Genomic DNA, 25,474 nt, shown 5'->3' on the forward strand with positions numbered 1-25,474 from the left:
TGCTATTTCAGCTTTTCTTTTACATGTAGATAAATGATTTAAACTGTGTCTACCAAAAATGTATAAATATAGTTGTCATTAGTAGTTAGCTTTTTTATTTCAGTTTCTACTAACCAGTATATTACAGCAATACAAGGTATATAGTGTTTTTTTTAAGTAATTCCAGGTTATTATATTAGGTATACCTGTTTCTTGTTTTTTCCTCATTTCTAAATTCTCAAGCTAGTCTTGAGTGGCGCCCACATTCAGTACCTCAGGCAACTTCGTATATTTACTTATAGTGCCTTCAATATAAGATTAAATTCCAAGTTGTCCTATCTAATTTCATTGTTTGTGTTACAAGGTACAATGTTGTTTATATAATTTTATCATCCCATATATTGGTCTTTTATCCCAAAGCTAATCCTAATTGTAGAAAAGCTAGCCCGAATTCTCCCTTAAGATTGGGTGTCTCTCTGGCCCTTTAAATTGATTCCTTTGAGCTAAGCCATTTTTTATTAGTACATTCAATAACTTCACTCAAAATTCTATAATAATAATAGTCTCCCGTTTTATACCGCTTCGCGGCTTTGGGAGTATAGCAGGGTAGTCTGCTATATCTAGGGCCTACGGTATACAAGGAAGGTAACATGGCCAGTGCTACGCTTCAACCGCCTATTATTACCCCTGGTTTTACCCAAGGTACTCATTTTATTCAGGCTGAGTCGACCTGGGGCCTATAGACTTTTTTAAAAATGTCTAGTTGTTCTTGCCGGCAATAGGATTCGAACTCCGGACCACCGGCATGCAAGGCAAGCATCCTACCGCTTGCGCTACGCAGGCCCCTTCTCCAAATTCTCCTTCTTGTAAATTCTTATTCCTAAATTACAATACCCCAGAGTATTGGAGTTTCAAAGGGCGCCCAAGGAATAGGAGGTATGATAGTGTTGTAGAAGATCTAAGAGGTACTGGAATTCTGTACTGCAAAGATACTGATGATCGCCAACCTTCGGAACGAAGATGGCACTTGAAGAAGAAGAAGATCCATATTATTTACATATTTTTATTAATTTCAGATAATAACTTCAGTATTTTTTGGAATATTGCTTCTATGACGGTTAAGTAGTCTCTGAGAATGTTGTTAAATTTACGTTTCGTTCATTATTCTTAATTTATTAGCTCTAAAAACGCGAATAAACGATAGCATTTGCAATCTTTTTATGAGAACCAATGTTAAAGGTGCTTTAAGTGATTGGAAAGATTTTGGATGAAAGTTGGATATAAACGTGGCCATCATTAACACATTAAACGAAATATCTTTAAAGCAAAACTGTGAGGACGTGCGGTTGTTCTTTTTCGTCAATTAAAAATATCTTTGAATTAATGTTAATTCCTGCAGTCGCTTTTATGGCCGTACCAAGAAAGGCATAAAAATGAAATGGTTACAAAGATTATGATGAATATATAAATGTGATTTTTCTCTTTTGTGTACTTCATTATATTGAAAATAAAGGTATCTTTTATATAATGTTCTCAGTACTGCATAACAAGTTCGTAATCTCAGTTTTTCCAGTTTCTTTAATAATATTGCTTCGGATAAAAAGATTCTATATAGATAGAATTCTATAAGAATGGTTAGATATTAGGTTATTATAGAAATTCTATAAGAATGGTTAATAAAGGATAATGAAAAGATCTGGAGTACATAATTTATTGTCTGATTCATCTGTTTAAAAAGTGTCCAAAATCCAAAAATCTATTGGTTTTCCATGTATCTAAAAATCACAACACAAATCTAAAAAATGAAATGTATGAATAAAAACATTCAATTAGAGACGATTTACGCTACAGCTACTGAACCTGTCATTTATGGTGCGTAAAATGACGTATTTGCGCCTCAAGTTACCGGACTTTTTCGAATAGCGAAACGATTGGAAGTTCGGCATTCATTCGATAGTCTACAAAATGTTAGCTACTAAATTTCAGTTAACGTTATGCTCAATATAATTATGTTCAATGATATTCAAATGCATTCACTTCCTTCAAATCCTGAGAAAACCAATAAATAACTTTTATAAACTATTTCTTAGAATTTTCCGAAACTTTGGCACTGAATTTGAATTATTTTAAACGTGTACTTTACCTGCACAGCATGGCATGTTCACCCAATAGATGTGGATCTAATGGCAAGGGTCCTTTATCACAGTGCTCCATGAATTCTGCTAAATTCAGAATGGTCTGAGTAATCTCCGGTACATCGGGAACTGCAAGAGCTAGTTCTAATCCATTCATTAAACTTTTTTGCTTATCTTCGCTTAATTCGGTCCAACAACTCACAAAAGCGGCATTGAACAAATCTTTCGGCAGTTGAGAGTAAGTCTGGGCCAAAGGAAGACAAGAACGTAAAGCGGGAATCGGAGATTGTTTTAGTAGTTCTAAGCTAAGGCAACGCAACCATTCCAACCAATCATCCTATATAAAAAAATTTGTTAATATTGATTGATTAATAAACTATAAAACTATTGAGGTTTAGGATATGGTTATAATGAAATAACTAAGTACAATTAAGACAGAGGAATACATCAATCAACAAAATAGCGACCGCTACGTAGATACTGAAGAAAATCTTATCTTACATTAATTAAATTTTGATTTATTAAGCCTCTTGGAGATGTTGGAGTATCCTCGTAGTATTCGTAAATTTGTTTATGTTGCTTTTCAATAACTTTTGTATCTCTAGTTTACTATTCATTTATATCTTCATTCTAAAAAACCGGTGCTCACTCGGTCATACCCACTTGATTTAATACAATGAAGTCTCCTATAATGTTCCTTTTATTGATCATCATCATCATCAGTGGCGTTACAGCTCTTTATGAGCCAAAGCCTTCTTCAGAACAATCCTCCATTAGCTCCTGTCTCTGGCAACTCTTCTCCATGCTCTAACTCCGATAGACTTCAAATCATTTTCTAGGTTGTCTTGGTACCTAAGTCTCGGTCTTCCTCTTCCTCGTTGTCCGATCGGCCCTCTTCGGTCAAAAACTTTTCTGACTATGGCATCTTCCTCTCGTCTGATTACATGACCTAACCATCTGAAGCGTGCTACCTTAATGAATTTTACAACGTCAGGTTCTCCAAATCTTCTATACAACTCAAAATTGTAACACCTGCGCCACAAACCTTGTTCTTTTATGCCTCCAAATATTCGTCTTAGTATTTTTCGCTCAAAACGTTTGAGCAATTCTTGGTCATTCTGTGTTAGTGTCCAAGTTTCTGAACCATATGTAAGCACTGGTCTTATTAGTGTTTTGTATACAGTCAGTTTAATTTTTCTAGGCATTTTTGAGACCATCTGTCTTCTTAAGCCATAGTAACACTTATTGGCGAGCACTATTCTTCTTTTGATTTCTTCACTGACGTTGTTATCTTTGGTTAGCAGCGATCCTAAGTATATGAAGGTGGCAACACCTTCCAGTTCTAGGTCATCAATTATTATTCGTGTAGGTGTCGGGTTGCTTGACCTAGTGCAACACATATATTTGGTCTTTTGAACATTTATAGTTAGTTCCATTCTGTGTGCAGATGCTCTTAACGACCGAAATGCTTCGGTCAGAGATTCTGTGGACCTACCTATGATGTCTATGTCATCTGCGTATCCGACAATCTGTACTGATTTGTTAAAGATAGTACCATTCGTAGTAATCTGCGACTCTCGAATTATTTTTTCTAATGCCAGGTTAAATAAGAGACGATAGTCCATCACCCAGTCTTAGTCCATTTTTGCAATGGAAGGGTCTTGAGAGATCGTTTTGGATTTTTACCATGCTCTCTGCACCTGTGAGTGTAAGTTCAGTTAACTGGACAAGATCAAACGGAATGCGAAATTCTACCATAGCAAGTAGAAGTTTATTTCTATTAACGGAGTCGTATGCGGCTTTGAAGTCAACAAATATGTGGTGGGTGTCGACGCCGAACTCTAGGGTTTTTTCAAGGATCTGCCTCACTGTAAATATCTGGTCCGTTGTTGATTTATTAGGACGGAAACCGCACTGATATCCTCTCACTATTTGTTCGGCGTAAGGGAGGAGTCTTTTGTACAATACGTTGGACAACACTTTATATGCCATATTGAGTAGAGTGATGCCTCTATAATTATCACACACCATCATGTCTCCCTTTTTGTGTATAGGACACAGTACACCTAACTTTCAGTCTGTGGGTGTTTCTTTCTGTTGCCAGATTGCAGTTATCAGTTTATGCATGTGTTTTATGAGGGGGTCGCCGACATTTTTGAAAAGTTCGGCAGGGAGATTATCCGAACCGGGAGCTTTATTATTTTTCAGTGTTGCGATGGCTTCTCTAATTTCTTCTTCGGTGGGGGGTGGTTGCCGATTATCTTCATTCATTTGAAACATGGGATTCTCAATCTCGCCATCTTCGTGGTTGCCGCTAAGCAGTTCTTCAAAATGGTCTGCCCATCTGTTTAGTATCTGTTCTTTTGTTACTAATTATAGAACCGTCTCTATCTTTACAGGCTATTATTCTGGGTTTGAATTCTTTTCTGCAGCTGTCTATCTGTTGGTAGAATTTTCGTGAGTCTTTTCCATTGTGGTGGTTAACAATTTCGTTTAGAGCGTGTTCGTATTGTTCTTTCTTTTTTCTTCTAAACATTCTCTTTTCTTCTCTTCTAAGATTTTCATAATCTTCCAGAGTTAATCTCGTTCTGCGCTGCTGGAGTCTCTTATATGCTTCGTTTTTTTGTTGGTTGATATGTCTGCACTCTTCATCGAACCAATCTTCGTTTTTTTGGTCTTAATAGGTTTTAATACAGTTTCAGCCGCTGTGTGCATAGCTTCTTTACATTTAGTCCAATGTTCTTCTATACTTAGATTTTCTTCGATTGGTGGTAACGCTTCGTTTAATATTGTCATGTAATTAGCTCTTCTAATATTGTCATGTAATTATTTCCTTTTATTGATAATAACAAAATCGATCTTATTCTCTATATATTCATCTGAGCTTTCCCAAGACATTTGTCATGATATTTCCCTTTTTTTACTCTATGTAAAAGAAGGTGTTCATCGTTTTTAATTGCCCATACAGTCTTCAAGTGTCTGACCTCTTTCATTTCCAATGCCTGTTCAATGTTTGCCTGTTTCTTGGTTCTAAAGTTTTACCAATTTGGCGTTGAAGTCTCCCATGATTAGGATATAGAATGTTTTTTGTTCCAATATTGCTTCAAGTTCATCATAAAATTGATCTATCTCTTCTTCTGGATGAGCTAATGTTGGAGCGTATACCTACATATATATATATATATATATATATATATATATATATATATATATATATATATATATATATATATATATATATATATATATATATATATATAATATATATACACTTGAGTGCAAAATAATCGACTCAAAAGCGTTATTTGAGATTATACCTTCTGTTTCAATGTAATAATTATGAAAATAAAAAAATGTAATGTGCAAACAATAACTTTATTATTGAACTTACAAAAAGTTCTATTGCATTATTTGAAAGACGCATTTTAAAAATAATATGCAACACAAACAGAGTTTCCTAATCGGAGGAGACAATACACTCGGGACACAGCAGATTGGCTTAAATTAAGTCGATTTGCCACGGCTCTCTGGCTCAGGTCTTCTCTCAATAATATTACTGCTTGAGCTGCTTTGATGGATGTGTTATCCATTTGTTATGAAGTTGCGAACTTAATTGACTGATGTATTAGTGGGTTGCTATGGAAATTGATGCTTACGATGTTCACCGAACGCGTTAAGTCGGTGCGTGTCGATTTCAATGAGTCAAATTCTGACCCCCTCTCTACGTATTGCATTATTTATTTGTAATACGTCACCCGATTTACCAAAAATCAAAACTTTTTTTAAACTCAATAATGAGGTCAATAATTGTATACTAAATATTTTTAAATTTACACCTTTTTGATTGAAACAGGAGACGAACTTTCGCAAAATAATTTTGAGTAGATTTTTTTGCACTCAAGTGTGTATATATATGTATATATATATATATATATATATATATATATATATATATATATATATATATATATATATATATATATATATATATTCAATGAAGCCTTACCTCCACCTTAAGAATACTCTTCATTTATAATATATTTAACAATACAATAATTAGATCATGAGTATAAATATTATAATGAAGAATATGTTGCATATCCTTGCACATCTTATTTGGTCGTATTTTATATTGAAAATTTACAGCGCCACTATTTATTAGTTGTAAATGCAATACAGATTTAGACAAAATGTGTACATACAACACAGCAACAAAAATATAAAGGACAAACGATTATAAAAACTCATTGTTTATAATTCAAGATAAAAACTCTAAAATAATATCAACTTAAAGAGTTGGATACTATATTTTTTAAAAATTAATATTTCAATAAAGTTTTTATCTACCTTGGAAACGCGCCGACTCGGAGTCCAAGCTTGTTGAAGATTTTTAACAGAAACCTTCAAACGTTGACTAATTGCAGAATCGTTACCTACAGGAGCATCATCTCTACCTTTATTCTTTCCCTTGCTTCTTCTGATGCCCACATCCGTTTCATCGGACATTGTAGTGTCGGTTTGAATCTTTGAAAACAGAATTTCCAGCTTTCTGTTTTGAATTCGATGTTTATTTAACACTTTTTGCACCATCGGTATAAATATGCAGAATTTGCGGCCCAACTAAAAATAAATACAAGTTAGTACAATGTTACGAATTATTGTACAATATATTCGTTAGTCGAGAAGAGAAATAGTTAATGTACAACCTGTCAAAACACAAAATGGATGAAACACAATACAGAGCTTGTAATATACACATTTTCCGAAAAGATGGAAAACAAACATTTATATTTATAGATGGAGAACAGAAGTATGGTCGAAGAGCAAGAAAAACAAAATAAATTAACAGAAAAAAAATAATGATGTGAGGAGTATAAATATCGATGGATAAGAGTGCTATAGGTTACCTGAACGGAATATTTTGAAGTAAAGAATTGGGAAAAGCAAGAATATAGAAAATTTACGAAAAAACAATAGAGTACTATTACATGAATTATATTATGTGAAACATTGAAACTAACAGAACCCGCCAATAAGACATTGGAGGCGATCCAAATGGATGCGCTAAAAAAGTCGACAGGGGTAGAATAAGAGACAAAGAAATAAAAAGAATAATGGGAATAAAAGCTCAAATCATTGAGGATATAGAAAGACGTTAACTGATTAGGCACGGACACGTTAAAAGAATTGACACTAAAAGGCTGAAAAGAAAAACTTACGAGTGGATTTCTACACATCCCCGGAAGAGAGAAAGGCCAAGGGTAGGAAGATTCATAGAATACAATGAAATAACAAAAACAAACGAAAAATAATTAGGGCTCTGATCACTACTCTTAGACCGAGATAGAAGTTAGTTAGTTCTCGTCGCTTTGCACGGCATTTTATACCCTCGGTCGGTGTTCAATTTCCAGCGCGCATCGATGGTAGTGATCAGTTGTTGGTGAGAGTGCGGGCACACAGAGAGCAAGCGTTAGCAGGAGCAAGCTGTTAATCAGGTAAACTCAAGTACTCAACGTATCCAGGGGCAAAAACCAATAGCCGAGAAGAGATTCATACACAGTAACTTAAATTTTCAATGTAACAACGTACTACAACGTACGTAAACAACTTTGAGTGCTTAAGCCAACAGTTATCATGACCAATAGCATTCACTTGCCCCTGAAAAAGCAATCTACAAGGGTACCGAAACGTTGAGATAGACCTAAATATGGTTATTCCGAATAAGAAACTGTCAAAGTAACAAACAAGATTCAGATTCACTAAAATTTAGCATCCGTGACACTTGATTGATAATGAAGATACTAATAAAAAAAACTAAGAATTATACAAAAAATATACTGATTTTTATAGGTATATTATTTATATCTCGATAAAAATTTTGGACAATCTTTAACGTGGACCGTAAAAAAGTCACCACATAGTATAAAATAGAAATGGAAATAAGATAAATAAGAATTGGAAAATACTAGATAGGTAAACTAACTATGGAAAAAATATATCAAGAGTGAATACTAATACAACCAAATGATAATGAATACGAAACAAAAAATAAAATAATATAAATGAGACAACCTGTAATAACTACCTAATAAATAACAAAAAAAAAACGGCGCGTGGCATTTGGGGAAGTGAATACTTCTTATAGCGCGTTATTACTATGTGGTTTAATAAAATTGTATGTCTACTTATTACTGAATTGTTAATATTTTTATAATAACATCACACATTTAACTTGTTCAAAATTTAAAAAATCTTAATTTTTTTCTTTAAAATTTTTCAAAATTTGGTAAAAATAATAAAGACTATTCATCATTTACACTTTCATTATTATCTTGTATTTATGTTTAATTACTTCACTTTGATTATCATCATATTTCATTAACCCATTAGCGCCCACCGTTACTATATGGTAACGTAAAACACACGATTTTTAAAAATTCTGCGGTACGCCCGTGGAACTAGTCAGACACATATTTTGAAAACTATCGTTTCTAGGAATACTTCAGGCACCCATAAAACGTACCGGATTCGTATTTCAGTCTTCTCTCAACCGTCGAGAGGTAATCATATGACAGTGTGGTTTGAGTTTTATTTTGAGAGCTTAATTTTATTATATTACTAAGTGTTTGGGAAAGTATGTACTATTTCTTTCATATTTTTACATTTACAATATTTTTATGTTACAGTACTGCAATGTGATCTAATTCAATGCTGTATTCTAACGACTCTGATAAAATATATTGCTTCCTGTTATTTCGATACTGGCTATCTCATCTATTATGTTTTAAGTGCGGAGAATTTGGCTTCTCTTTTGTATTTTGGGTCACAAATATAGAGACAAGTGTATTACCAGAACAATTATCGCAACACAATAGAGTGATTTATTGGTGTACCCTCTTGGTATACAGTCCACACGCAACGGTAAGAAGGTTCTTTTCTGACCGTCTTAAGTCTCAACTCAAATCACTTCATCCCAAGACAGCGAACAAAACACACCAAGTTTTTTGGCTCTCGTGCCAACTAGCCCTCGGCGTCCCGACGCGGTACCAATGATATTCCACTGGCTAAGAATACGACTCCAATATTTCAAATCGTAAGTCTATATTCTTTGTACAAACAACAATAATGAGTATGGCTAGTTAATTTCGTAATTTACTGACAGTTGTATTTGCTATTTTTTCGCCGATTTATTTACAAACAAAATATTGCATTTTTACTTTATAATTATTTATCTAATATCATTTAACCAGCGACCTCTTAAGTTTTATACAAAACACTAAGTTTATTATACTTAACTGTTACCATATGGTTGCGGTGAGCGCTTACGGAGTCATTACCTTATTTTTTTTTTTGTCAGTCGTGGATTTTCGTTAGCAAAAACGCTAGATATGGTTTACGGTGACGAGAAATTAGCCGAGCAAGTTGATAATATTTTTATAACAAGGAGAGATGTAAATGGTGCTGATACAGACGTGGATTCTGCGAATGCAGATGAAGGTGGATTCGTAAATAATCTAACAGGTGCTTAGTTGTACAAATAATGATATACCTACATATTATAATTGTTTATTTTTACAGGTAGTCAGCTACGAGCGCAAGTAGAAATACAACTTTCTAGCAATGAATGGATCGGTACCGACAATGAAGAAGTGCAGACAGAGGTAAGTATAACCAGTAATTTTTTAATTTGATTAGGTTTAAAATTTATTTTTATTACAGTCACAAGCAGTAGTGGAGATATCCGAAAGAGAAACTAGAGCATTGTTTCAACTATGGGAAAATGAAAGAAAAGATATAGGCAATAATGAAAAAATATGCTTGGGTGCAAGGAGACTTGCAGTCTGCCAGTTTTTCGTTTCCAGAAGATTAATCTAGGTATGAAAATCTATCATGTCTTGATATCTTCAGTATATTTTTTGATGATGAGACAGTAAACTGCTTAGCGGAAGAAACCCAATGATATGCACGAAATGATTATATATACATACCTGCATTACTAACGTGCATAAACACTCAATAGCAGTGTTTCGTAGGTCTGGACAATTATCAATAGTCCTCATTAATGGATGAAGAATTCTAGATATAAAATCAGAAAAGTCCAGAATTTCTGCCAACTGATCAATTGTTTCTAAAGCTTGCTTTTGAACAGCTAAAGGACAATCTGGTGCATCAAATAATCTAAAACAATACAAGACAAATATGTATGGATGATAATAATAGACATTCTGAGTAATATATTTACAGAATAGATATTTTTAAGATTTATAATTATAACTATATTTATGTTGGCAAAAGTAGTGACAAGAATTCACAATCCAAATTAATTTTTTATTGTTGATCAAAAGATACAATATATACGCCTCATCCGCCCCACTACAAGAACAGACCAGTATAAGAAAATATGTATTTTAAGAATGTTTAGGGAAAACACCAATCGCTTACATAAAGCCACCTTCATTGGTGGGACAATAGTTATATTATATAATTACATAATTTGAAGGTTATAATTATACATATTTCCCAATTATATCTTCTCTTATTTCAGTACCCTGTCCGATTACCGAACGTTGGCGATCATATTGGCAATAATAACTTTGTTTACGGCAATAATAACTCGGCAATATGGCAATAATAACTCGGCAATATGGCAATAATAACTCGAAACAGATTAGAGGATGTTTCTTGATACCACTCTCGGATATTTCGGAGCCAGCATGTTCTTCTTCGGCTTGGGCCTCTTCTCCCGGCGATCTTGCATTGTATTATGAGGTTTAGAAGGTTATACCTCTCTGGATGTCTCATTACCTGGCCGAAATATTGAAACTTTCGAATTTTTATTGTTTTTGTTCCAATTATATACTCTTATAATTTATATCTTCTGTAGTAGGTGAGATACTAGTAAAAAAAATCTACGAATTAAATAAAATAAAGAAATGTCGCTCCAATTCTAATTTAAAGTTTACGCCTTTAGTTCACAATTCAAATTCAAGTGTTTTAGATCCATTATGTGTTGCGTCACAGTTACAAAATATACCAAAAAGAAGATAAACTATATTGATGCACATTATTTTATTATATCTCCTTTATTCGGTATTCTCTCTACAACAAGAGAATGAGAGTTTGCTATGTGAATAACAGGGCAAGTGTATTGTGTTGTTTGGATAAGAAGTGTAGGTTTTTAAGGCGTTTAGGTCTCTATTGTGTAATGATGTTTTATTTCTTGATGAAGTTTCATCTGAAAGTGCGGCATTCGTTATAAAAGGGGATGTGGCCATGAACGTAACTGTCATTCTTAATGGTTGTCGCAGTTGTAAACGAAACATCAGGGTAAAATTATTCCCTACCAAATTTTATATAAACGAGTCTTATTTATATGACGAGACTTCCGATCTTTGACAGTTGGTAGCGGCCATATTGTTGAAGCTACATCTGTCAAATTCTCTGTCATTTATTCAGTATGTCTTTCAAAATCACGTCGGATGGATATAACTTACAAGACGTAATAATGATAAATTTGTTCAAAAATCAAAATGAATGTTCTGCATAATCGTCCTACTGATAAGACTATTCGCAGTGTGTTGAATAATTGTGAGTCCACTGGTTCAGTAAACAATCAACCAACACCCGTGTGTTGACTGAACACAAAAGATGCGACAACATGGCCGCTGTGCGTGAGAGTATGTAGGAAAATCCGAGGCAGTCGACTTTACGTCGCTCATTATTAAAACTCGGCCATTCACAGACCACAATTTGGCGAATTTTGCGTCGTAATTTGCTATTTATTACTAACAAGAGAATTTTACAGTAATGATTTGATATTATGGCATATGTCACATTAATAAGACATTAGACCAACTGCATTATATTATTCCTGGTTCAATAGAGCCTCTGGAGATATAGTTGCTTTGATGTAAACAAATGAACAATAGTCATACAGAAGTTATGACAAAAATTTATAGATAATACCATTTTGAACTTACCTAACTATGGGTGGTAACAACAAATGCATATAATCTTCTAAATTATTTCCAAATTTGTGCATTGCTTCTAACAGTTTCAATGTATATTGCTTATCCTTCGAGGTGTCATGGTTTAACACTCTCAAAATTTGAGGAACTAATCGAGGTAAATAAACCTAAAATGAGGTATATTGTATATTGAAAGGAACTGTATATTAACTAAAAAAAATTGTAACAAGAATAAGACACGATTAAAACGCAGAACCGGAATTGGAAATATATATATATATATATATATATATATATATATATATATATATATATATATATATATATATATATATATATATAGTTTGTTATTTTCTGTCCGTGAATATTTAAATAGAAACTTTTTTATTTCCTGGGTTTGTCGGTCTGATTTAAATAAAACTATTTAACTTTTGCTTAAACGTTGCTACAAATTTGCCATTTTCAATAAGCACTGTATTTTATTTTATAAACATTACATTTTACAATTAAATTTCATGTTTACACTTGTTTAAAAAGTGTAACATGGATGGGACAAAAAATCACCTCTCCTTTTCAAAGAACAAAGGGACTAAGACAAGGCTGCCGTCTGTCACCCACCTTATTTAAAATCTGTTTGGACAGATACTTAGTGAAATGGGTAAAAAAATGTAGAAACATGGGAATAACGATGGAAGAAAACACGCTATATACACTTTTCTTTGCAGATGACCAGGTAGTAATTGCCGAAGACAGCTACGATCGAAAGAATAAACAAGGGCAGAGCAGCGATCCGTGCCTTAAACTCTCTTCTCTGGCAAAAAAACAATTCGACGAGAAACCAAAAAACACATTTACGGTAGTATATAGTCCAAAGTATTACACTTTACGGTTTGGAAGTATGGGCCGTCACCAAAGCTAATAGAAACAAACTTATGACGACAGAAATGGATTATCTGAGACGAAGCTGCGGTAGATCGAAACTGGAGAGAGTTAGAAACGAACAAATAAGAAACGAAATGAAAATGGAGCGAAATATCAATGATGACATAGAAAGAAAACAATTAATCTGGTTCGGACATGTTCAAAGAACGCCAGAGTACAGATGACCTAGAAGAGTACTGGAATGGATCCCTCCTGAAAGAAGAAAGAGAGGATGACCACGGAGAAGTGGGCGCAACTATATTGATGAAGCAATGGCGGCAAGAGACTTAGAAGAGAAAAAGATGGAAATTCTGGGCGGAGAAGAAGCGACAGCCGTAATCAATCCGTTATTATTATTATTTATTATAAATTAAAACACGGATTAAAAAATTAGTATCTGACATTGACAGTGGACATCTGGCAGGTATCTTAAAATAGGAGTGGTTCAGGGTCGTATATTAAATATCTGCCATACTGCATTTAAAAATCAACTCGATTTATTAAATTATGATACATATGATATAAAGAACTTTCCAAAATGTATCATAATTTAATAAACTGAGTTGTTTTTTAAATGCAGTATGGCATATATTTAAGATACGACCCTGAACCACTCCTATTTTAAGATACCTGCCAGATGTCATATGTCAATGTAACCAATTGATACCAATTTTTTAATCCATGTTTTAGTTTCCATAATCCATAGTTTTATTTACATCAGACCGACAAACCCAGGAAATAATAAAGTTTCTATTTAAATATTCACGGTCAGAATCAGACCTCAGAAGCCCCGAAGAAGACATCAAAGAGGATGTCGAAAGCTCGGCGCAATGATAATCAACGCGGTTCAACCCGGAAGACTGGTGAGATTAATTTCTGTAATAGTATGAATCTTTAGCTCTAGGTTTAATATATATATATATATATATATATATATATATATATATATATATATATATATATATATATATATATTTCTAAAGTATTCAACTAGTGAATTCAGAGGTTTAATCGGTCATTCAGGTTGGCAAATAAAAAAAGAAGTCAACTACTTCATAAGTTTATTGAAGACGTTTCGCTTTATATTTCTAAAGCTTCATCAGTTCTCTAAAATATAACAAATGACATTGAGTTTATAAGAAATACAGATATAGTTCATAACTTACAACTCAATATGTAGTATGTTATCGATGTTATCATATCTACTGTACACTTTACTCCTTATTTAAAACTAACTTAACCAAAAAAGAGAAAACACAAAAAACAAAAACAAAAAACACACAAACTTTGCAGAAAATAATGTTCATATTCGTAGATATGAATATTTGAAAAATTTTAAACGAACATTTGGCTTCATTTAGATGGTTCTCCACTGAAGACCAACAAAGTTCTGATTTATTGCAATATAAGCAAACAACTTGACGCGATACCGAAAATTTTTTTAAGGGCCATGTGTCACCAAATTCCAAGGTTTGAGACAATTATGAACTTCTACAGGGGACATTGCATAATTAGTTGGACAGGTGGAATTTATATGGCGGAAATATTTGATATATTATTTTTAATTTATGTTTTATTGAAACTTGGAAATAGGGGATAATTTTGTTATTATTTTGAACAAAAAATACGCCAACTTTTAACTGAAGAATAATTGGTATCATTTATTTCGTAAGATGAGAGAGTGGTAAACCTGGCTCAAATTGTCGATGTCGGTTCTTTTGTTTATTGCCGATGAGTTCTTGAGGATCTCACACATTTCAATAAAGGAGCGTTTCTGATGGTTGTTTTGTTTCGCCAGTATTTTGGTATTTGTGAAATCAATGTGATGTTTAGTGGAAATGGCGTGTTGTGCAAGGGCACAAGAGGGTTTGGAAAGTCTGATGTCGCTTTTGTGTGAAGATATACGCCCTAGAAGAGATCGACTAGTCTGGCCAATGTAGCAGGAGTTGCATTCTGAACAAGGTATCTGATAGACAACATTAGTGTGCTCTAACGAGCTTAGTGGAGTTTTAGACTTGGAGAATAACTTTCCAATGGTTTTAGTATTTTTTAGGGATATTTTGACGGGTAAGTTTTTGAATAGTTTAGTAAGCTTGTTCGTAATTTGTGGGAAATAGGGAAGAGAAGCATATTTTGTGGCTGGTTTTGGGGTTAACGGGGAAATGTTTGTCTGTATGCTATTGGATATGGTTTATACTTATTTTAGGTATTTTAACCTGATGATGGAACAGTTGTTCCGAAAACGTTCGTGCTTGTAATGTTGCCCTTTTAAGGGTTTTTATAAAATAAAATATACCCACATACAAAGACTAACCTCTTTTGTTATACGTGGTATACAGCCAGCTACAGGAATTATTTTCCTTGTGCCAGCATTTATTTTCCAGCCACAAAATATGCTTCTCTTCCCTATTTCCCACAAATTACGAACAAGCTTACTAAACTATTCAAAAACTTACCCGTCAAAATATCCCTAAAAAATACTAAAACCATTGGAAAGTTATTCTCCAAGTCTAAAACTCCACTAAGCTCGTTAGAGCACACTAATGTTGTCTATCAGATACCTTGTTCAGTATGCAACTCCTGCTACATTGGCCAGACTAGTCGATCTCTTCTAGGGCGTATAACTTCACAGAAAAGCGACATCAGACTTTCCAAACCCTCTTGTGCCCTTGCACAACACGCCATTTCCACTAAACATCACATTGATTTCACAAATACCAAAATACTGGCGAAACAAAACAACCATCAGAAACGCTCCTTTATTGAAATGTGTGAGATCCTCAAGAACTCATCGGCAATAAACAAAAGAACCGACATCGACAATTTGAGCCAGGTTTACCACTCTCTCATCTTACGAAATAAATGATACCAATTATTCTTCAGTTAAAAGTTGGCGTATTTTTTGTTCAAAATAATAACAAAATTATCTCCTATTTCCAAGTTTCAATAAAACATAAATTAAAAATAATATATCAAATATTTCCGCCATATAAATTCCACCTGTCCAACTAATTATGCAATGTCCCCTGTAGAAGTTCATAATTGTCTCAAACCTTGGAATTTGGTGACACATGGCCCTTAAAAAAATTTTCGGTATCGCGTCAAGTTGTTTGCTTATTTTGCAATAAATCAGAACTTTGTTGGTCTTCAGTGGAGAACCATCTAAATGAAGCCAAATGTTCGTTTAAAATTTTTTAAATATTCATATCTACGAATATGAACATTATTTTCTGCAAAGTTTGTGTGTTTTTTGTTTTTGTTTTTTGTGTTTTCTCTTTTTTGGTTAAGTTAGTTTTAAATAAGGAGTAAAGTGTACAGTAGATATGATAACATCGATAACATACTACATATTGAGTTGTAAGTTATGAACTATATCTGTATTTCTTATAAACTCAATGTCATTTGTTATATTTTAGAGAACTGATGAAGCTTTAGAAATATAAAGCGAAACGTCTTCAATAAACTTATGAAGTAGTTGACTTCTTTTTTTATTTGCCAACCTGAATGACCGATTAAACCTCTGAATTCACTAGTTGAATACTTTAGATATATATATATATATATATATATATATATATATATATATATATATATATATATATATATATTATAATGAACCAATTAAGTTACACTTAATAGCGTAATCATTTATTTGGGGTTTCAAAAATTATTCACTTTTGCTTTTTTTTTTCTATTTATTCTGTGTGATTAAAGATATCTCTCTTAACTACTTAGTAATAGAAATATGCTGAAACCTTTCATCACACCATTCTCCCATTCTAATTGACTTCAAAGACTCCAAAGTCATGCTCAGAAATAAGCCTATAGTTCTAATCACTAACCAACCAAACAAATTGGAACATATTTCGAAGTGGATTAACAGAACAAATATTAACGAACTTGCCACTTAAAACAGAAATATAAATTGAAAACGTAGTACAACCTCTTACTACTTCCATACAAGAAACGGGATGGGGTGCTACTCCTGAAAAGACAATCTGAAAGGAAGATATAAATTGTTCTCTAAGAGCAAGAAACTTGATTGAAGAGAAAAGAGAACTTGGGAGAAAGTGACAAAACACACACGCACCTACTGACAAAGTAAACCTAAACAAAAGATTTAAAAATCTGTTAGAAGAAAAAAACAGGAAGACCCAAACTTATTTAGGAATTCTGACGCCGTTAAAAGATACAAACTATTCTTTATGAAAGGCGACGAAAAAAGTAAAAGGGTTACAAGGCGCTATATTTAGTTAAAAAATACCAAAGGTAAATTCGAGACATTTGCAGAACATCTTTCGACAGTATTTAGTCAATTTACCAGAGTAGTGCCTCTAGAACAAGAAGAACCATTTCATTATTTTTTTGATGCTCCAGATCAAATGGAGATAATAAAGAATGAGATACAACCTAATAAGGCGCCAGGATACGACCTTATGACGGATAAGGTCCTTCAAGAACTAATCCATGATTGCCACAGAATAATCAGTATGATCTTCAATGCTATGTTAAGTCTACATTACTTCGCTTTGTAATGGAAAGTCACACAGATTATACTCATTCCATAACCTGGTAAAGATACAAAAGATGTCAACTCATGCCGACTGCTCCCAGTCATTTCTAAGGTTTTTGAAAAACTTTTGTTGAGAAAAATCTAACCAATATTGGATAAACGAGGTCTCATACCAGAACATCAATTCGGATTTCCTAACCAACATAATACAATAGAACAAGTTTACAGGCTATACACTACTATACTGCAGCCTTTTTATATGCTAAATATTATGTTTTTTGTGGGATTAAGCCACAATTATTGGTTGTGATTGTGATGAAAATCACACTTTTAATTACCTAATATTTGAAGTTTCGATTTCCACTCCGGAAATCGTTCTCAAAAAAGGTTTTTTGTACAAATTAGGTAGAAATGTGTATAACCAAAGATTTTGTTATTGGTCATAACCATTTTCGTTTCTGGCGACTGATATATCATGTTTTCTGTCGTTTTTGTTTGCTTGCTCGCATATCTGTGTATGTGCGCATCCCACCAGTAAGCATGTCAATATGTATTCTGATGCTTTGGTCACTGGACCTTAAATCTCCCTGACATTGTAAAGACAAACAATTTCACCTATTGTTTTTATTGAAACAGATTTTGCAAAGATACCCTCTCTCTATCTATCTATTTAAAGGTTACTTACCTTAAATTCGGCTCCTAACGCTACTGCAATATGTTCCAATAACAGAATAATAGTGCTTTGGATAGAACTATTTGGTATCCAAAATTCTTTAATCAAATCACAAATATCATCCAAATAATTACGAATATGTTGTTTAACAATCGCTACTAGTTCTGCTAACTGTTGGAAAAGAAAATCCCTAAACTTCACATCTGCGGTTCTAACTACGTTTAATAAACTGGGAAGAACCTAAAAATATATTAACATATTTTATGCAAAATTAGATAATATGTACAAAATAATTCTGTTTAATTAGCTTGATGTACTACCTGTGAAATATAAGGCACACACTTGATCCCTAAACTTTTAAATGTGAATGTCACTGCTTGAACGACCATTGTATGATGCTGACTCAACGCCGGATCTCTTATAATCTTCATTAGTGTTGCAATCGCCATTGCCAAGTAATACTCCTCCAACGTATGTGAACTCATACTAACAAGCATTTCGCTAGAGTTCAACCCGAAATCTCCATCGGCTTCTCCCACTACCTTGTCTGTCATCGCTATGAGCATTGGAGCTTCTGGTTGGTAGTCAATTTGACCACGGTTTATTTTGTGTTTGTATGGATCCAAGGCACCTACAACGTATCTTATTATATCAAAAGAAACATACAAAGAAACGAAATATACATTTTCTTAGCTCTTAATCACAAAGTACTTGTTAATTTTCACATTTTAACACCAGTTTAAGTTTATCTTTACGACATTAAAATAAATAATATATATATATATATATATATATATATATATATATATATATATATATATATATATATATATATATATATATATATATATTGTTATGATGTATTGTTTGTTTGAATGATGAGCAATGAGTATTTTTAATAATATAATATATAGGGTTTTTATCGCGGTTCTCAAAGAATTAGTTTGTAAGTACTTTTTTAAATTATCTTTATTATAACTATTATGAAACACACATATATATCTAACCTAGCCAATGTAAATTTAAAATAAACTATCTTTAAATTGATATTCTTATAAAACTAATTAAATTCTATAGACAATGTAAAATTTAAACAAACTATCTTCAAAATTGAAATTGTTATGACACTAACTAAATTATATTAACAAAATGTTGTACCTTTCTTTCACTGAATGCCTAAATGAACTGTTTTCCACTATATAGATTCTAATCACCACTAAATGTCTTCGTACTTCGGTTATCCTTGTTTTTGTGAAATTACTTTTTCCAATTATCAGCTTCTACCAATTTAAGATATATTTTTCTTCACCAGCATTTATAAACCACCAAGCAAACCAGCAAACAGCATTTATATTTATTCTTCTTTTCAATATACCAATATCCAATTATTATAAGTTGATTTATACTAATCTCCAATCATAATATAATTTTAATTCCTTCCAATATCCATCCAATATTCTTCTAATATACTTTTATAATCTTCAATAATTGTTTGTGTATAATTATAAATGTGCATTAAAATATATGCATAATTTTTAATCTTCATTTAACTCACTATATTAAACAATTGGACTATTTGTAACTGACTGACTCCAACTAACTTTCATATTTCTTACTAAACTTTCCGACTGACTTACTAAAACTAAAACTGTCATCTTGAATCCAAATCACGGGTATTTATATCTTTTCAATCTTCCAGAACCATCTGGTAAGAAATCATGTTCGATTTAGTTCTATTTCTTCTATATGGATGTTCTCGAAAAAAGTATCTGTTCGATCCACCGACATAATCATTATTCCAGAATGTTCCAACATAAACAAAGGTCAAATTCTGCATTCTGGAGAATTCGTTAATGTTCTATTGATAATTTTGTTGACATTTAGGCTTTTCAGATCAGAATATACACTTAAATCATTAAATATATATAAATTAAACATTTTAAACTAACATTATTATTATAACCCCACTTATATTCCTAATTATTTAAAATGTCACTTGGAGAGTAAGTATATCTGTCTGTCACTCACATATGTATAGTTGGTTGCCTAGTCACATGGCTCACTTAAATATATCTACCACATTATAATTACTAAAATACAACTTTTTACAATTATTATATGCTAATTTCTTAAAAATGCCCTCACATAAATATATTTTTATTAAATTCTCTAGTATATAACTTCTTAAAATAACCAAATACTTGTTATATCTAAAATTATCTAGTATATAACTTATAAATTATTTTCTATAAACCCCAATCGTATCAATATATATATATATATATATATATATATATATATTAACAAAATATATATATATATATATATATATATATATATATATATATATAATAATAATAATAATTTCAGTTTCATTACTCATTAAGAATTATATTTTGTACTCACCTAATAATCCTAAAACTCTAATAGTTTCTCTTCTAATAGAAGATTGTTGTTCAGTTTTTAAAAAATTAATCAGAACATCAAGTAGCATTGGATATTGATTATATGGATTAACAAGATGTCCCGTAGCACCCACTAACTGTCCGAGCGTACATAAAGCTGCTGATCGTTTATCCGGTGAAGAAGAATCTCCGAGGATATCCAATAAAATTTGCATAAGTTCGTGCATCCACTGCTGCAATTCTGAATCTCCACCTGTAACTTCGGCCAAATCTCCAATGGTGAGTAAGACAGAGAGAATTACACCAGGATTCGGTTCAGACTCTTTCAATTTTGGTACCAAAACCTGAAAAATGCGATTCAATTAAAATAGTGCTCGATATACGAACAACAAACCGTTTAGTCTTAAGACATTAGCGTTAATCTCGTGAATATATTATCTGTTTACTTTGTTTTGTAAATAATATATATCTAGCGTCACTAGCCTCTCCTACTCAATTCCGAATCTCACCTCCGCGTGGCGAAACTCAGTAAGCCTGAGCAACCCTTGTGGTAAGGTTGTGTGAACCAACCCCAGTGGGAAACAGGGCTAACGAAAACTGGTTCTCCAAAGAATAGCCTATTCGACTGAAGGTTAACTACCTGCTTCCAAAAAAATGCCGTGAATTTTCAAGGAGAAAAGCTGGACTGATTAAACGACGACGAGTCTGCGAGAAAATGGAACACGATTTGGGTGTTGCTACATGGAATATTCGAATCTTGTTTAGGATCTCCTCAAAATGTGATAATAAAAATAGATAGATACAAAATAGACATCACTGCCCTACAAGAAATGTGGTGGATTGAAAACAATATAATGGAAAAAAAAAATCATACGATATTCTACAGCTGCAATCCTAAAGATCACACATTGGGCACTGGAGTCATAGTAAATAAGTTATTTCAGAGACATTAGCCCTAGAATGTGTATTTTAAGACTTATATGACGTTTTTTTCCACTATAATCTAATTACCGCGCATGCTTCGACAGAGGAAAAAGAAGATTAAGATAAATAAGTGTTTTATGATGAATTAGAGACCAAATTCCAGTCATGCTCAATAAAAATAATCTATGAAAACCTAGAGAACGGACAATTGCAATAGGTTAATAAACCTAGTAAGATTCCTTAACATCGTATTTGCCAACACATACTTTGCTTGAACAGATATACAAAAAGCCATCTGGAAATCACCAGACAGCCTTACAGTAAATATGATGGATCATGTTATTGTAGACTCACATCAAACATCAAACTAGAAAATAGACTAAAATATGAAAACATAAACGAGTAGTGAGAATAGTGCAGAAACATCATAATAAAAGCAGCTGAAGAAGTAGTAGGCATGGAAGTTAAACAAAGAACAATTACGAATGACTGGTTTGATAAAGAATGTCAGATTATAACATGGACAAAAAACAGAGCATATTTAGAGTTTAGCAACAGGGGCACATACCCCGACAAGCATAGAATCAATATAAACAACTACCTAAAGAAGAAAAGAACATACACCGCAGAAAGAAGAGAGAAAATATGAACAAAGAACTTCAAAAACTACAAGAACTAAGTAAGTCAACAGAGACAAGAAAGTTTCACCAGAAACAGAACAAAAGCAGAAAATAATTCAAAGCGAGAACAACTACGATGATCATTCAAATAAAGAGAAACAACTGATCCATGGCCTGTACGTACTGCTTATTACAATCTAATAATCTCTATGATTTTTGCAACAAATAAGCTGATGTAGCTAGACACAAGCCGAGAATAAGTTGTAGTATAATATAAATACAATCAGTTATTTCTTTAGTTTTAAATTAGTTACATACCTAATAAAGCCGGCTTTTTGAGAACATTTGAATTCGGTCCAAAGCGAATTTTAATAGCAAACAAATTTAATTATAAAGTCATGTGCAAACAATACACTAAAAGTAATTCCTGTTCCTATTTTCTTTGTACGCGATTTTAGAATTTTGTTAAAGTAGTGAGTTGCAAATTATTTTTACATAACGGGCGTTCTTGGATATTATATCTGTTGAAAATACCAGACACCATGTAATGATCTTCAAAGATAGTCACAATGAGTGTCATAGTATTAGATTTGCTTCTACTTTATTCATTTCGAATGCTTTGTTAACTTATTAGTTGAAAGTCTTTGTTTAAACCGCCTATATACGAACGGAAATATTTATTGTCTCGCCTTCTCTGCAAGCCGTATCTGATGAGACCAACAGGTCGAAATACGTATAACGCGGTGACCAATTAGACGAGATATAAACGTTCCTGTTTGTATATTCTTTGCACGTATTGATTTACCTTCAAAATCGGTTCCATATATGGTCTAATCAGTCTTGGTGCGCTAACAACTAGATGATCCAACATCCTAGCACCTTGTTCTTTGTTTCTTCCTATTCCAGAATGTTCAAGTTCTGTTAGCAACTGCACAAGAACTTTTCTTAAACTAGGCATAACATAAGCGGGATTCATACAGCTCAAACGACCGATGGTAAATAGTGCCACTTCTCTTATTTCAAACACTTCATCTTGTAGAGCTACAAAAGAAATAATAAAATTAGTCTTTAAAAGTGGGCTATTGATTATGACCAATAAAGGGGGTCAAAGGAACGGCAACGTTAAAGCGGTTTTATTGTTTCATATGGTCAATGGACTCCTAAATATGTCCCTATGCACTAGGGTGCATTTGGGTGAATTCTCTTCACTTTTTGTACATATACATCAACAGAAAAGTTGTTCAAAATTTAATCTGTAACGATAAGACTACCAAAGAGAATTGAAATACTATTATAAAAATAATACCTCAATCAACCATGGGAGCTTATTGTCTATGCTTCGCCTAGCTCAGTCGCTCAATTGTGAATCCGTCTTGTCCTAAACTATGAATTAAACAATGAACATTTAGCTGGTAACAAATAAAGCAATAATTTAACTAATCGTGTTTATTTAAAATATAAAACAAAGCAAAAACAACCCTACCTAATGCTTTAATTAAATAAATTTCAACGATACTTGTGGCATCGATGGGTTGCTTGCTTCTAAATATCTGGCCTGCAGATTATGTGGGCAGGTCCTGTTACCGGGTCCAAAGCATGTGAGTAGGTCTTGAAGACAGCTGTTTAGGCCCACACTAATCGGATGTAATTTACCAAAATTTTTATCAGTAAGATTCTACGTAAACAATAAATTGGTCGGTATCGCTTAGGCGATAACGAATTTTTTTGTCATAATGTTTTTTCTCAGACCTAGAAATATTATCTTTATTATAATCATCTTTAATTGGAACGGACTCACTCCAAATATCCATATTTGTTCCACTCAGGTCATCAATCTCCTTTCTAACAGACAAATATAATTTGTTACCACTACACAGTTATAAAATATATCTACTCTGTTTCAAAGCTTAGACGAAACTGGAATGAAGGAGTTAAATAAATGCACTTAAAGATATTATTACTCACCTATAAACAGAGCCCCTAATGATTCTGCTTGAGCTAAATGATGATCAAAAGTAGGATCGAGTGACATCAAAACTCCCCGACGTACTGTGGCTTCCATATCGATTAATCCAACGCTAAGCAACCTGTTCAGAACAGATGCAACTGTCTTGGTAACAGTTTCTGATGGATTTTTGGTTGTGCTTCTGATTGCATGACGTAGTAGTCTAAAGACAAGTGTAAGGTTAAAAAATAGGTATCTAAAATATAGGTTTATATACGATAAAGAATCAAGAAGACTTTGTCAAAACCGTCAAAGCTACTTTTCAATGAATCTTCATTAAATTCTACGCTCTTCAAATATCGTTTTGAATATGTATTAAGATCCGAAAAATGGTTTAAATCATTTCTTTATTCAGTGCCTGTTTAAGTGAACCTACATACGAAACAGGGAAACCACCAACAGACTGGCTTAACTCACTATTTGTGACGCTTCCAAAAAAAAAAGGAAATGAATGAAGGAAAATGCTCTAAAAAAGCATTCGACAAGGTTGAACAAGGAAAATTGAAATTGATAGAAATGTCTTAAAAAGTCAAAGCTACTATTCAATGAATCTTCATTAAATTCTACGCTCTTCAAATATCGTTTTGAATATGGTTTAAGATCCGAAAAATGGTTTAAATCATTTCTTTATTCAGTGCCTTTTTAAGTGAACCTACATACGAAACAGGGAAACAACCAAAAGACTGGCTTAACTCGCTATTTGTGATGCTTCCAAAAAAAGGAAATGCTAAAAAATACTCTGTCTATAGAACAATCAGTTTTATGAGTCACGTTTTAAGAATCTTCCTTCGGATAATTCACTTCAGAATTCCCCAGAATTTAAGGAAAAATTAGTAATATGCGATTTGGTTTCCGTAATAATCTTGAAATAAGAGAGGAACTATTCAGCCTGCAAGTACTGGTTTAGAGGTGTAGAGAGATGTCAATCATCCTGTGTACATGTGCTGTATAGACTCTAAAAAAGCATTCGACAAGGTGGGACAAGGAAAACTGATAGAAATGTCTTAAAGAGTCAAAGCTACTTTTCAATGAATCTTCATTAAATTCTAGGCTCTTCAAATATCGTTTTGAATATGCTTTAAGATAAGAAAAATGGTTTGAATCATTTCTTTATTCAGTGCCTTTTAAGTGAACCTACATACGAAACAGGGAAACCACCACCAGACTGGCTTAACTCACTATTTGTGATGCTTCCAAAAAAAAATGAATGAAGGAAAACGCTTTAAAAAAGCATTCGACAAGGTTGAACAAGGAAAATTGATAGAAATGTCTTAAAGAATAGAAATAGACGACAAAGACTTAAGAATTATACAAAATCTATATGTACTACC

General features: G+C 32.8%; 1 protein-coding gene across 1 annotated transcript in view; it reads right to left on the bottom strand.

Annotated features, from left to right (window-relative positions):
• The window catches only part of mTor (serine/threonine-protein kinase Tor), a 120,882-nt gene that overhangs the window by 60,553 nt on the left and 34,855 nt on the right, over window positions 1–25,474 (bottom strand). The window contains exons 9-17 of the mRNA XM_072535113.1: window positions 24,104–24,306; window positions 22,944–23,179; window positions 20,596–20,938; window positions 18,510–18,820; window positions 18,202–18,429; window positions 12,095–12,249; window positions 10,103–10,292; window positions 6,462–6,734; window positions 2,123–2,451 (exon numbers count right to left, since the gene is read on the bottom strand). Of these exons, the coding sequence (XP_072391214.1) occupies window positions 2,123–2,451; window positions 6,462–6,734; window positions 10,103–10,292; window positions 12,095–12,249; window positions 18,202–18,429; window positions 18,510–18,820; window positions 20,596–20,938; window positions 22,944–23,179; window positions 24,104–24,306 (2,268 nt within the window). The remainder of the gene's footprint in view (window positions 1–2,122; window positions 2,452–6,461; window positions 6,735–10,102; window positions 10,293–12,094; window positions 12,250–18,201; window positions 18,430–18,509; window positions 18,821–20,595; window positions 20,939–22,943; window positions 23,180–24,103; window positions 24,307–25,474) is intronic.

Source organism: Diabrotica undecimpunctata, chromosome 6 (assembly GCF_040954645.1).
Source record: "Diabrotica undecimpunctata isolate CICGRU chromosome 6, icDiaUnde3, whole genome shotgun sequence".
NCBI classification, from domain to species: domain Eukaryota; kingdom Metazoa; phylum Arthropoda; class Insecta; order Coleoptera; family Chrysomelidae; genus Diabrotica; species Diabrotica undecimpunctata.